Genomic DNA, 16,146 nt, shown 5'->3' on the forward strand with positions numbered 1-16,146 from the left:
CATTCAGAAGATCATGTAATTCTTGTTCACGGTCACTCACAAGAGTACTGTCTTCAGCGAATCGTGTCATTCATATCCTTTCACCTTGAATTTTAATCCCACTGATGAAACTTTCTTTTATTTCCATCATTGCTTCTGCGATGTACAGATTGAACAGTAGAAGTGAAAGACATCCCTGTCTTACATTCTTTTTAATCCGAACACTTCGTTCCTGGTCGTCCACTCTTATTATTCCCTTTTGTCTCGTGTACATATTGTATGTTACACGTTGCTCTCTGTATCTTACTCCTATTTTTCTCAGAATTTCGAACATCTTGCACAATTTCACATTGTCCAACGATTTTTCCAGGTCGACAAATCCTATGAACGTGTTTTGATTTTTCTTTAGTCTTGTTTCCATTTTCAACTGCAACGTCAGAATTGCCTTTCTGGTGTCTCTACCCGTTCTAAAACCAAACTGATCCTCATCTAACACATTCTCAATTTACTTTTCCATTCTTCTGTATATTATTATTGTCATCTACTAGCGAACAATAATATGGTGTGTATCAACCCATCACCTTTATGAAAGTTTAAATTCTGCAGGGGACACAAACTGTGAGTTGTCTGAATATGTGTGGAGAAATAGTAGCCTGTTTTTCCTCAAGAGCCCAAACCAGATAAGGCAAAAGTGAAGTTGGACGCTCGAGTCTGGAGTGAACTCGACAATCTAAGCCATCCAAAGGTGTTCCATTGGGTTCAGGTCGGGACTCTGGGCAATTCAGTCTGTTTCAAAAATGTTACTGCCCACAAGTCATTGAGCCATAGATGTTGCTTTACGACTGGGTGCATCGTCATGCTGATACATTCATCGTCTCCGAAATGTCCTTCCACTGTAAGAACTACACAATGCTATAAAATATGTTCAGATTTTCCCGCATTTAGCGTTTCCTTATGCTCAATAAATGGATCACACAGTAAGCATGAAAAATACTCCCATACCGTAACGTCCTCTGCTCTGTACTTCACTGTTAGCGCAACACGTAATGGCACGTAACATTTTCCAGGAATTCGCCAAACCCAATGCCTTCCAGCGGACTGATACAGCGTACAGCGCGAATCATCTCTCCGAACCAGTCTTTTCCAATCATTCCCTGTCCAGCTGCATCGATCTTTACGCCACCTTAAGCGTCGCTCAGCAGTGACTTACAGAAATTTGTGGCATATGAGGCGCTGCCCGACCATGGTACCACATTCGTTTTAACTCCGCATACACAGTCACTGAGTCACGGAAAGGATTCGTTTACAGCCAAGACAAATGACCTCACGGACGGAGTGAAGACATACTGCAGCACGACGGACTGTCAGCATGGTGGTCATTGTTGCAGCATCAAGATGGACGACATCAGAGTGGGATGGCACTTGTCATATGGGCCCAGTATTTGCTTTTATGGTGTGGGATGCCATTGGCTGTACAACACGATCGCCTCTGAACTCCACAGCGAGACATATATTTCTAAAGCCCGTTACATACTGTTTCCGCTGTGCAGTATACGAACAGTAGGTAAAATTTCGTTATTTGCTATCCTTGACGTTGAAATTTTAAATGTGGCTGTGTAGTTATTGTGTAGCGTAGAGACTCGAATGCCCGTTCTGAATCAGTTCTAATCAGTACGTAATATTTACATTTACTGACGCGAAATTGTCTATATATACTTGCAAAGACCTTATCACAAACAGAGAAACATTTTTATGTTGTGTTAGTACCGTGTGTAGCGGTGAAACGAAGGACTCGTATTCGGGAGCACCGGGGCTCACTTCCCTGTTGGGACATTCAGATATAGGTTTTCCTTGGTTCCCAAAATCGCTTGTGTAAAATTTTGTGATAGTTTCCTTAAAAGGGGACACAGTCGCCTTTCTTTTCCACTTATGACCCAATCCGACCTTGCTCTCCGTCACCAATGATTTCCTCGGCGACGTACCTCTGTTTTATCTGATTTTCTGTAAAGATTACGTTCTTTGTCTTGAAATCGGTTTCGGCTTCATAGACGGCATTTATGTAGCCATTACAGATAAAAATATTTCGACAGTGGGAAGAACTAGGTAATACCCAGGTCACGACGGTTGCACGTGCAGTACGTTAGCTTCCGTCGCCTGTGTTCTCCATATTTTATTAACTGTTGTGACATTCACTTGTCACTTTAAAAAAAAACCTCAAACGTCGACAGTCGGTTCGTAAAGTAATTTACAGTCACAGAAATGTCACAATCTCTATTTCATAAAAAGTCTCTCTTTCCCACTAATATTTGTTTCCTTTCAGAAATATATACATTCAGCGTTATGCCTACATTCGCCTGTCATAAAATTACTTTACCTCCAGTTACGACAGCTGCCAAATGAAAATGATCTAAAAATACGAAGCTCGATTCACGGGAAAGTGTATATTTGCTGCAGAATAACGTTTATAGTATTTCCCCAATTTCCTACTTAATGAACGTTCATATTTTTTCGGATATTATGGGCACAAAATTATCGTCCTAAAAATGTAGCCCTCTTTGTGGCTTGGGCGGGAAATTTAATCATTCCCCTTTCTCTCTCGTTTCTGCCCGCTCTCTAGCTTCTCGTCCCTGCCCCCTCCACCGCCCGAAACAATTAAGAATAATGTGGGTTGCGGTGGCCGGGCATTGCTTTGTAACGAGTTCCTGCTGCGAGTAACGATGCCTGGTTTCATAAGGTTCGCCCTCGGGCTGTAACTGTACTATATTGTGGAGCACTGAGAGAAATTTACTGTAAACGAACTCTTGAAACAATTCATTGCCACAGCTGTTGCGTGATGTGTCGTATACAACTTTCAGTATTCCTTTTTGTTTCTACTTCTATTACTGGAATTGTTGTGCGATTATGAAATATAAGTCGTCTTCAGACATTATGATATACCTCGAAGACACACAACCATTTCGTATTTAGTGTTATTGTTCTTGTGGAAAACGACTACGTCTCTATTCGCATGTTGCAATTAATGCAATCAGCACATGATTTCAAGTTCATTTTGTAATCCTAGATTTCCAGAAGGATTTTTATACTATTCCTCACATCCAGACACTTATCATGGAGTATTTTATGAACTATGCCACGGTATTTTTATCCTAAAAGCACATAATTTCTAGTAATTAACATTAATTCATATCGTAAGAATAAAATTATACGTGGCGTTCCTCAAGGATCTACGAAACGTCCTTTGATATACTTTCTTTGAGATAATGACCTGGATTTCGTAGGTATTTTGCGCATGATGTCGTTTTCGGCTTATAAGGAAGCTACCAAGAAGATCAAAATAAAGTCCAGTATAATCTGTACTGTTGGAGACGCTCCATTTTAAGAGAAGCTAGTTTTTCATGCAGCTCAATGATTATGACGTCATATCTGCTCAACTGTATGTCGTGCAATGATACAATTTTTCAGGTACATTCAGCGATATATGTGGTTATTGTATGCAAAACGCGTTGTGAATATAGTGAGTATTAAACAAGTAACAAATTAAAACGTCATGTCTGATTCTGAGCTATTGCTGAGTGAACAGCAAATAGGTAGTAAGTGATAAACTTTTTCCTTTCAATATTTTGTGAGGGGTGTCAATGAATAAAAGTTCTGAAATCGTTTCAAATAATATGTTAAGTTTGTTGGAAGTTACTAAGTGCTCTCATTCTCAAATACTTGATGAATATATTCTGGGTAATCTGCGCATCATGAGTTACGCTGCCTTGAGGCACATACACAGTTTCTAACTTTAATATGAATCTTACTGTTTTAAGCATAAGATTAAACCTCTTGACGAGCAGATTATTATATCATATTTTAATTTCCATCACTAATCATATGAAATACTGAAAATCAAATTTTTATTGTCCCAGGAAGGAGTTACACAGGAAACTGGGGCCGAGAGACCGTGCCCCAGGTTGACCATTTAGTGACGGACGCATGTGATGAATTCCTGCTGCAGGTTAAATCAGAGATTGTCGTTCCAAATACATACCTAGTTATATGTGCAGGAAAGGTGAACCTATAACATTGTTTCAATGGCAGACAGCCTTGATGGTACACAGTGGTTATAATTAAAGTGTAGCTACTCACAGAGGTCCAGTGTGGACTGTAATTATCGTATGGCAGCGAAGCTTGATAGATATTCTAACGCGTTAATGCGGAAACGATTTACTCTGGGAAAAAAATTAGATCCGATTATTGCCACCAGGTGCAAATCTGGCGCTGTACATCATCTCGTCGACGTTTCCAGTGCTCATATTGAACACATTGCGGACCTGTGTAAGTAGCTTAAATTTAATTATAGCCACCCAGTGCAATACATTCATTAAAAAAAAGCTGTTTATACAACGCTTATTTGTCGTTAAATAGTGTATTGCTATTTGTTAGACAGTGTGGAACCCTTACGAGATAGGACTGACATGAGACGTGGAAAAAGTTCAGTTGAGGGTACTCATTTGGTGTTGTGCTTAAATTAGCGAGAGAGTGTCACTACTACGATAAGCAAGTTGCAATCGAAGGAAATTTTTTTCTCGTTGTGGCGAAATCTTTTCAGTAAACTTCAATCAACTCCACTCATCAGCAAGTACAAGGAGTTACTTTTCCCCAAACGTTATTCGTATGTGCAAACAGTGAAGATATAACAGAATTAGTCACATACTCTTCGCTCCTAATTTTTAACCTACTAACGTGTTAAAACAGTGTGCTGACTGGCATCAGATGGTCAATGTAACGATGCACTTGAATTTACCCCAGTGGTACCAACAGTTCTTTATTATAGAATAAAATCTGAAAACAGGCTAATTCGGCCGAAACCAGTAACAACAGTTAACAAAACGTGATCTGGCTCGTTAGTTTCAGTAAGTCCTAGTATTACTTTAGTGCTGGGGAAGTGTCTTCCTTTGCATTCTTTCCATAAATAATTATGCAGTTTCATTTTGTATTACTTTTTTTCCAGCTTTCATCACATCAATTAATACACCATACCTGGAATTCCCTTATACACTACATCAAACACTATTTCCTGAAAGATATTATTATTATTACTATTAATGTTTCTAGGTCACTTTCTGAACAATACAAAAATGTAAAACATTCCTTTGAGTAGTTGTATAATTTACTCTTCTGTTACTTAGTGGATTGTCTGCCATCATAACCACTGAAATGTGATGCCTACCCAACAAATATTTCTGCTTTGTCTTGTTCATGCTGCTACTACTTTTAGTTCTTGCTCCTATCAATTTTACATGTGCAGTTCCACATGCACATAATGGTGTTAATAAATACTTTCGTCCAAGTGAGCATCTTGCAGGCTACAATGTTGCTCTCATTTTCGGAGCGAAATGTTTCAGCTTCATAGGATGCACCAAATACGTTATCTTCTCGCCCTTTTGGGTGTTCAATATACTCGTTTTCGGAAACTCTCTAACGACCTCCTCAGGCAGATAAAATTTGCGAGGGAGGCAGCCTTCACTATAGTCGCATACAATGATTATAAATTTATTTCCTTAAGTTATATAAACTAACGTACTGTGGAAAAGGTCATGATAAATGTTAAGCATTTTACCATACTTAAAAAAATCATGTTTAACAAGCTGGTGCCGTAAAACAGAATTATTTCTGTGCCCGTGCCACTGGCCACTGGCTGAGGTGTCTTAAGCCAATATTGAGGCCATAAAAATGTAGAGTGGAACATAAGTCGTGGTTGCAATTTACTGAAGTACAAACTAATTGATTGTACAGTTCTTTCGTCTTCCATGAAATATGACTTTTTTTCTGAAGAACGTACATACGATTTGGTAAAGATTATTTAGCCCGATAGCGTTCTCTGGTGGTATATTCATAACTAAAAGTTTCATAGTACCTGACATTCCAGTCATCGAAACTGTACTACTACAGTCATGCTAAATTTATAGTGTCCACAACCTAAGAAGAGCAGAATGTGAAGAAAGATGGGCGAAAATAATGTACAATTCCTCCCAATGAAATCTGCCCTGAGGTGAGAAAAGTCATGCCGTACTTCCTGATATCGTGTCGGCCTTTGTTTTGCCTGGCATAGAGCAACAGCTCGACGTGGTATGGACGCAACTAAACTGCAGAAAAATTCAGCCACAGCTGTCCATAAATGTGGAAGTCTTTCCGGAGCAGGATTTTGTGTACGAACTGACCTCTCTATTATGTACCACAAATGTTCGGTGGGATTCATATCGAGCGATCTAGGAGGCCAAATTATTTGCTCGAATTGTCTAGAATGTTCTTCAAACCAATCGTGTACAATTGTGGCCCGTAGACATGGTGCATTGACATCCATAAAAATTACATTTTCGTCTGGGAATATGAAGTCCATGAATGGCCCCAAGTGGTCTCCAAGTAGCCGAACATAGCCATTCCCAGTGACACATCGTTTCTGTTGGACCAGAGGACCCCAGGCCATGCTCACACCATTATGGAGCCACAACAAGCTTGCACAGCGCCTTCTTGACAGTTTGCATCCACGGCTTCGTGGTGTCTGCACAACACTCGAACCCTACCATCAGCTCTCACCAACTGAAATCGGGACTAACCTAACGGGCCACGATTGTCCTGACGTCTAGGGTCCAACAAATATGTTGATAGGCCCAGGGGATGCGCTGCAGACGATGTAGGTCATCTGTTACCACAGCCCATTAACTTCAAATTTTGCCGCACAGCCCTAACGGATACGTTTGTCGTACGTCTCACATTGATTTCTGCGGTCATTTCACGCAGTGTTGCTTGTCTGTCAGCACTGACAAATCTACACAAACGCTGCTGCTCTCGGTTGTTAAGTGAAGGCTCTCATCCACTGAATTATCTGTTAATTCCCCTCGTGCGGCCATAATCATCTCGTATCAACTGAGTACAAATGACACCACTGCCGGTGCACCGCCCTTTTATACCTCGTGTACTCGATACTACCGCCATCTGTATATTTGCGTATTGCTGTCCCATGACTTTCGCCACCTCAGTGTACACGACTTTGTTACTAGCATTATTTGATGACACCACTGAAATTCAAAATATTTATGATCCTGCAATCTACTCCTTAGATATGGGCTCAGACCATCCAAATGGAGAGAGACTCATTTTTAAAAATTCTGTACCTTAATATCTCAAAATACTGTATTACATCACGTAAAGCTGAAGGAAAACTGGGGCTTAGAGTTGGAGCACAGGGAACAGGAATGTGAAAGCCGAGTCCTGCGAACTATCCCGACTTCCACTTCAGGTAACGTGGGGAAACCATAAGAAATCAGTATCGGAATGACCTGTCGAAGATTTGAACCCCTCTCCAGCACAACGCGACTCTTTAGGCTCACTGAATAATTAAGAAATTTGCTACTCCCAAAAGTCATTAGATTTTCTGAACGAAGGTAATTACTTTTCTTTTCAATAAAATAGGGTACTCGCCAGTATTTGCACTTGGGAAAGGAGCCTGTCCAGATAAATGGATAAGAATAAAATACGGGTGCTCAACACAAAGTTTAAAGAACACAAACTTACTATTGAGTAAGCAACCACATGACTGGTCATTGCAGTTACATACAGTACTCAGCTGATTCTTTGAGGTGAATATGGTGGTAATGCCGATCTCCTGTGGCTATTAAAAAGGAATGGCAAAAGTATCCACGGCTCTTGTCGTGTAACAAGCTCTAAAAATTCTCTTGTTAGCGTCGGAATTTCGCAATAGAGAGCTAACCAAAGTATGCCATGAAAACCAAGCCAAATGACTTCCACATCCGAGGCCACATCATATAACTTTGCCGCTCTTCTTGCCTCGTTCAGTTCACAAGATGCGAACGCTTTGCCTGCTAGCCACTGTCTCACTCTTGCCACAAATGAGCATTCTCACCAAGGCAGTTCCATTGTAGAGGGACTTCTTCCCGTACTTTACACGACTACAAACCTTCGTACGCTATCCATGAACCAGTATTACAAATGAAGTTTTAACATTTTCATTATTTTGTAGAATATTACTTTCAAAATTACATCTGTTGATTAATTACAATTACATGAATGGTCATAAATAATGAATAAAACATTTACACAGTGGTTACATCAAAGAGTAAGGTGATTACATCAAAGAGCAAGGTGATACAGAAGTCACATTGAGTTAAAATATAATATAGGAGATAGATATGATGAATACAGGTAATATCGATAAGAGTGTTGCAAGACACTATATTTATCTACGGCTAGATTGTACGTGGACTTCGAGGGATGAAATATTTAAGTGAAAACTTTTTAGGACTGAAAATCACTTGTGATACGAGTAAAGTAATAAACAATCAATACGTCGTCAAGTAAATAGTACAAATTGGCTATGAAGACATTGCACTTTAACAAATTTTCGAACATGGAACAGTTGAAGACCACAACTGGATGAACAGTGAAAGACGTTAACTGAAGAGTAGAAGTGACTTGCAGGGCTTTTTGTAAAGTAAATACGGCTTTTGAGACCAAACTTCGGCTGCTGTTGGCTATAAAAACTTACAAACTATATTTACTACCTACCTTGATATATTCTAGTGAGGTATAGATCTCAAATCCGGAAAGCATTCATATACTGATGGTTGCACAACGAGCGCTTCCGAAATTAGTAGGAAAAATTGGAAAACAATCATGGATGAGATAATCTGGAGGCGAAGATTTAATTAAGATTGCAATGAAAATAGAATGTGGATGGAACAGGATACGAAGCGAGGTGTACTAACAGAAAATGGTCCAAAGACGATTTTTGCTGGCTTTGATGAAATAATTTAAGGCGAAAGTTACAACATAATGAAAGGTAGGTAGATGATATTGAAAACTGCTAACGACTGAAGTCAAGGAGGCGTTCCCTTAGAACGTCGGTGGCGCTTAGACCCACTGCTGAAAAAGCTAGATTGCATCTATGGAGGACTGCGTCCTCTGGCTGGAAAAGAGTCTGAGAAATTCTGCATCCTGCCTGTGATGAGAATTGGACGACTTCGAAGTCCCTGAATAGACTGAGATCTGGGTCTGCAAGTCAAAGGTTCATTTGGCAAGATGAGGCTGCATTGATCAAGGTGACATTCAGTGTGACTGTGGAGAAGACTAGACAGTTCATCATAAGCTTCAATGCCGACTGTCTTCAGTCTCCTGCACAGAAGATGAAATTCGTCAACGAACAGAAAATTCATTGGAAGTGGCAGACTTTTGCGTGAAAGTAATATAGCCATAACTGTGTACAATATGTATGTCTCTGATACGAGACTAGATAAAATGGATGAGTATATCCGATGATCTACATCTAAATTTTCATTTATATTCGCATTTATATTCTGCAAACCCTCGCGAATTCCAAGGCAGAAGGTGCATCCTATTGCAACAGCTATTTGAGACTATTCGCTTTCCAATCAAGTGCAGAGCGTGAAAGGAATGATTCCTTACTGCCTTCCATGCAATTATTCTAATGAACAGAGAGTTGTAGACTAGTACTAAATTCCTTACTTAATGCAGGTTCTTGAAACTTTTGTAAGTATGCTTTCTAGGGATCCTCGACAACTACCTTCAGGTGACCGCCTGTTCTGCTTTTTCAACATCCCCGTGGCGCTCTGGCGCAAGTCATACCAACATTTGACCATTCGTGCTGTCCTTCTTTCCTACACACTTGCAGTTCTCTAGAATGCGATGTATGAGTGCTTCTAAGCAATTTCCGGCACAGACTGGCTGCATTTTACTAGTATTCCACCAATGAACAGAAGTCTGCCATCTGCTTTACCTACGACTGACCTTACATTGTCACTCAGCGTCATACCGCTACAAACCGTTACACCCACATATTTGTAGGAGTTAACTGTTTTCCATCGTGACGCTTTGATATGGTATGATGCCACATTTTTTCGTATTGTGTAGTGTCCAGTTTTAAATTAGTGAATACTGGAAGTATGTTACCAGTCTTTGCGACTTTTTGTAATTTTTCCAGCTCTCACTGAATGTTTGCGCAACTTTAATCAGATAGTACTACTGACACTTTCTACCAGGTCATTAGTGTACGACATCAACAGCAACGTTCCCTCCATAGTTCCGTGGGAAACACTTGACATTATTTCCTCGTCTGTCGATGACTCTCCATACAAAATAGCATCCCTAAAAAGATATCTTAAATCCAGTCACAAATTTCGTTTGGTAAAAGGTGTGGTCGTATTTTGGTTAGTAAGTTTTGGTGTGCCTCTCAGTCGAATGCTTGATGGATCTTAATGCATACAGAATTCTGAAGAGGCTATTTATGCAGCAGTGGATACCGTATAGCTAATGCTGTTCCGATTAACTTTCATCCTTTGCAAGAAATTTTTATCCCGTGTCGCCTTTAAACTACTTAATTGATTAGAAGTTCACTTTCCTCTTGCCTGTAGACGTTAAACAATCATCCCCTGGGATAGAGATTTCCTGGAGATCAACAAATATACTCCGAAAAACTATATATAGTGCGTGACCACGGTTCTTCGAACAAATACTCCCAAACGACTGTTCTCTTTTATTAGCACACTAAACGAGGAAAAAATGACTGTCTGCAATGCGATGAGCACGCTCTATCGTATCATTTCGTACTCTCACGACGCCAACCCGTCACACATGATCGTTGAGGAAGAATTTGCAGCACGGTGTTCGTCAGATACCGGTTACCGAAATGTGTCCCAGATGGTCACATTTCCATTTATTTGCACTAACATCCCTGTCACACTCTCGTGCGGGCTATAAAGACTTGTTACGCTTCTAGTAGTCTGATTGTGAAATCGTTTTGTTTCTATTATCATGGTGGCCGAGCGGTTCTAGGGGCTACAGTCTGGAACCGCGTGACCGCTACGGTCGCAGGTTCGAATCCTGCCTCGGGCATGGATGTGTGTGATGTCCATAGGTTAGTTAGGTTTAAGTAGTTCTAAGTTCTAGGGGACTGATGGTCTCAGAAGTTAAGTCCCATAGTGCTCAGAGCCATTTCTATTATCATGTTTATTTAATAATGACTGAAAAACTGTAGCATTAATACAAAATTTGTCGCCCGGGAGTAGTGCATGCGATTTCTTTATAGATACATTGCATTTTCCGAGAAATGTTCCAACTGATCTATGTGTTACACTCACGTTCGTTACTACTGACCTTGCAGGTTCAGAGTTTAAAGTGAGTGTAGTATCTTATTGGATGAGACGTTCTACAGACATCAACCGTTAACATAGTATCGGGGACTATATATTTTATCTCTTTTATACAAACATTATTCAGCAAATTCATGTAAAGAAAGCTGCCATGCTATACACAACGTGTAAACTTTGCCCAGGTCATTCTACACTACGTTGTGATCGTCCTACAGCAATACACAATACATTCCTGCAAACAACAGCGTCATCAGTGAGCAACCATGGTGTTTATGGCCCTATTTGATAAATTGTTTGTAAAGGGCGAGAACACTAGTTGTTATACGACGCTTATTTTGAATCCATCGGATGCACTTTCGTTTCTGATGAAAACTCACCGTGCACTACGACCAAGTAGTCCAGTCACTTGTCCAATGTAAGTCTTCCCACATTCACAGGGAATCTGGTATATGCAGGCCTTCCGCAAACCGAGATCGTCTTTGACACTTCCCAATAATGCTCGTGTTTTATTGGGCGGGAAAAGACAGTTCCTACCCGGTATTTCCTCAATATTCGTCGTATTTTCCTCGATAGTGCGCCAGTATACGGTATATAGGCGGTAGCTGTCTCTTCCTGCTTTACTTCGTCCGTCTCCACACGCCGTACTGTAGAGGTGGGGCGGAGAGCACGTCTGATCTGCCATTCCGAGTACCCGTTTTTCCGAAACACAGTTTTGAAGTGTTCGAGCTCCTGGGGCAGACTCTCTGCGTCCCAGATGGTGCGCACCCTGTGCACCAGTGTTTTTAGTACCCCATTCCTCTGCGAAGGGTGGTGGCAGCTGTTTGCATGCAAATACAGGTCGGTGTGCGTTTTCTTCCTGTATACCCCATGGCCCAGGGTGCCATCCGCTCTTCTTTTGATCATGACGTCCAGGAATGGTAAACTTCCTTCTGCTTCGGTCTCCATAGTGAATTTGATGTTCGGATGTATGGAGTTCAGGTGTGTAAGGAAGTCTAGGAGCTTGTCCCTTCCATGGGGCCATATCACGAACGTGTCATCAACATGACGTAGAAAACAAGTAGGTTTCCATTTCGATGATGCCAAAGCTTCCTCCTCGAAATACTCCATATAGAAATTCGGGACCACAGGTGAAAGTGGGCTCCCCATTGCGACTCCTTCTGTTTGCTCACATTATTCTCCATTAAACAGAAGGGGATTTAGGACGGCCGCCCGCCCTCAGGAGCTCCGTTCGTCAGCGCACCTGACGATGGCGACATGTCTGATCGCCGAAATATTGTGCTCGTTGGACACTATGGACCGGCAGTACACCCGTGGACAGTTCGAGCGAGAAATTCGCCGGGAGAAGTTGAAGAATCACACACTAGCAATCGATTAAAAAATCTAAATGAGCACCCATAAAAAAATTGCATCTCGAATAACATTAGGAGCACAGGCTAAGCGTGAAGTAACTTTCTCAATATTTAGCGTATTGAAAAGTAGAAAGAGTAACTGACAGAAAAACAGCGCCAAAGATACTGCAGGTGAAAGTGTTTACCAATTTACTCGAGCTTAGTCAGTCAGAATACAAGTACCTCGGGTTCCTAACCATCAACAGTTTATTGTAGGCCCAAAATTGTTATTGGCGCCCATTTAGATTTTACGTATTAATTGATATTGTCTTTGGAGGAAGGACACCGGAATCAGGACAACTGGAAATTAGTGGAAATTACAGAAGACTCGAGCCTCTCCTTGGAAACTTTTTGGTAACGAAAAAACAACTAGATTATTAAAAAAAGAGCAATATGAAGTGAAATCATCGAAGAAACCACTAACACTAAGCAGTCTAAGAGGTGGGATAGCGTTCAACACCTTTCAGAAATCTGGGAAGACGGAATATTATTATTCTCCTGCATCTACCGTTTGCAAGATACACTGAAGCGCCAAAGAAACTGGTACAGGCATATTTATTCAAATACAGAGATATGTAAACAGGCAGAAGACGCCACTGCGGTCGGCAACGCCTATATAAAAGTGCCTGGCGCAGTTGTTAGTCGGTTACTGCTGCTATAAAGCCAGGTTATAAAGATCTGAGTGAGTTTGAACGTGGTGTTACAGTCGGCGCACGAATGATGGGGCACAAAATCTCCTAGCTAGCAATGAAGTATACCGTGAATATCAGCAATTCGGTAAAACATCAAATCTCCGCCATCGCTGCGGCCGGAGACAGATCCTGCAAGAACGGGATCAACGACGACTGAAGAGAATCGATCAACTTGACAGAAATGCAACTCTTCCGCAGATTGCTGCAGATTTCAATGCTTGGCCATCAACAAGTGTCAGCGTGAGAGCCATTCAACGAAATATCATCGATATGAGCTCTCGGAGCCGAAGGCCCACTCGTGTACCCTTGATAACTGCACTACACAAAGCTTTACCCCTCGCCTGGGCCCGTCAACACCGGCATTGGCCTGTTGATGACTGGAAACATGTTGCCTGGTGGGACGAGACTCGTTTCAAATTGTGTCGAATGGATGGAAGTGTACGGGTGTGGGCACAATCTCATTAATCCATGGACCCTGCATGTCAGCAGGGGCCTGTTGAAGCTGGTGGAGGCTCGGTAATAGTGTGACGTGTGCAGTTGGAGTGATATGGGACCCCTGATACGTCTAGATACGACTCTGACAAGTGCCACGAAAGTAATCATCCTGTCTGTAATCACCTACATCCATTCATGTCCACTGTGCATTCCGATGGGAAATTCCGGGAGGACAATGCGACACCCCACAAGTCCAGAATTGCTACAAAGTGACTCCAGGAACACTCTTCTGAGTTTAAACACTTCCGCTGGCCACCAAATTCCACAGACATGATCTATATTGAGCATATCCGGGATGCCTTGCAACGTGCTGTTCAGAATTGTTCTCCACGCCCTCTTACTCTTACGGATTGATGTATGGCCCTACAGGATTCGTAGTGTCGGTTCCCTCCAGCTCTACTTCACACATTACCCGATCCCATGCCACATGGTGCTGCGGCACTTCTGCGTGATCGCGGGGACCTACACGATACTAGGCAGGTGTACCAGTTTCTTTAGCACTTCTATATTCCTGATACTGTTCTGACGCCATACTAAACTTACATAGTTCCCGATACGACACAGTGAGTGCCAGGTGCTTGGCGTCATCTGCTCGCAGAGAAGCCGGCAGACGCCGCGCCGCCGTCAGAGCTGGAGGAAAGGTCGGTGGGGGCGACGCAGACGCGGCCCAGTGCTGAAGGACCGCAGGCCGCCGCAGCGGTGACGTCAGCTCCGGCGTCGGCGGGAGGAGGCGTTTACCAGGGGCCGCCGCTCTGCCTGCCGTTCCGTGACGTCAGCCCCTACGCCACGTTCCAAGTAGCTCCGGGATGTCCGGACGTCGTGCAGCAGTCCGGCGCCCCCCTTACCGCCCACCACTCCCACTACGGGGACGGGATGCACCAACATGGAAAGGTGAGCAGTGAGTACGATTACGCGACAGGGTTTGCTGGTAGTGTGCCACAACGAAGTGCGATTAAATTACCCGTCAGTAAGCATATGCCTGCGACAGGGATTTGCTGGTAGACGGGGATTTGCTGGTAGAGACTGCTACAACGGTCATTATATTATTTCTACTGGGTGGTTATAAATGAAGTGCAACCACTCACTGTGTGGGCTGTACTTATCGTATGACAGTGAAACTTTGGCGGTAAACTCAAGCGTTAATGCAGAACCGATGTATGCCAGGAAGAATTTAGCTCGCACTGTTCGGAATAAACTTCCTGAACTTACTGCCCTCCAGGAAGCGTGTGGCGCGCAAATTATTCTCGGGACTGAGACCTGGCTGAACCCTGAGATAGGAAGTTCTGAAATATTTAATAAGGATTGGAACGTGTATCGCAAAGACAGATTAGACGCCATAGGAGGTGGTGTCTTCATTGCAGTTGACAAAAATATTGCGTCTACTGAGGTCGATGTAGAGTGTGGTTGTGAAGTTATCTGGACACGTTTAACAGGGCTAGGGGAAATAAACATAATTTTTGGGTGTTATTACCGGCCACCAGGTTCCACCGTGACAGTTCCAGAATCATTCAAAGGGAGTCTACATTCTGTATCGCAGAAGCACCCGGATCATTCTATATTATTCGGAGGCGATTTCAACCTACCTAGTATAGACTGGGATGTCTATGGATTCATTACAGGTGGTACAGACAAGCCGTCGTGTGAATTACTTTTGAACACATTATCCGAAAACTGTCTTCAGCAGCTAAATCGACAGCCAACGCGTAATGGAAGTATTTTAGATCTGGTAGCCACGAACAGACCAGACCTCATCGACGGTGTCAGTGTTGAGACAGAGATTAGTGATCATGATGTTGTCATTACGACTATGGTTACGAAAGTTAAAAAGTCGGTCAAGAAGGCTAGGAGAGTAATCTTACTAGAAAGAGCAGATAAGCGGTTGTTAGCATCCCATTTAGTAAATGAATCGACTTCATTTACTTCCGGTACGATGGACGTGGAAGAAGTATGGGCAAATTTTAAACACATTGTAAATCAAGCATTGGAGAAGTATCTGCCGAAAAAGTGGGTTACGGACGGAAAAGACCCACCGTGGATTAACAGCGCAATTCGGAGAGTGCTCAGGAAGCAAAGGCAGTTGCACTCGCGGTACAAGAAAGATCGGGAGAATGAGGACAGGCAAAAGTTAGTAGAGATTCGTGCTGCTGTAAAAAGAGAGATGCGCGAAGCATACAACCATTACCACCGTCATACCTTAGCAAAAGATCTTGCTGAAAACCCAAGGAAATTCTGGTCTCGCGTAAAATCAGTAAGCGGATCGAAGGCTTCCATCCAGTCACTCACTGATCAGTCTGGCCTGGCAACGGAAGACAGCAAAGCGAAAGCTGAAATTTTAAATTTAGCACTTGAGAAATCTTTCACACAGGAGGATCGTACAAACATACCGCCGTTTGAGTCTCGTACAGATTCCCGTATGGAGGA

General features: G+C 42.3%; 1 protein-coding gene across 1 annotated transcript in view; it reads left to right on the plus strand.

The window, feature by feature from the left end:
• The window catches only part of LOC124594711 (Down syndrome cell adhesion molecule-like protein 1 homolog), a 143,664-nt gene that overhangs the window by 121,782 nt on the left and 5,736 nt on the right, over positions 1-16,146 (plus strand). Inside the window, exon 16 of the mRNA XM_047133079.1 lies at positions 14,324-14,616. Within this exon, the coding sequence (XP_046989035.1) occupies positions 14,324-14,616 (293 nt within the window). The remainder of the gene's footprint in view (positions 1-14,323; positions 14,617-16,146) is intronic.

This window comes from Schistocerca americana, chromosome 2 (genome assembly GCF_021461395.2).
Source record: "Schistocerca americana isolate TAMUIC-IGC-003095 chromosome 2, iqSchAmer2.1, whole genome shotgun sequence".
NCBI lineage: Eukaryota > Metazoa > Arthropoda > Insecta > Orthoptera > Acrididae > Schistocerca > Schistocerca americana.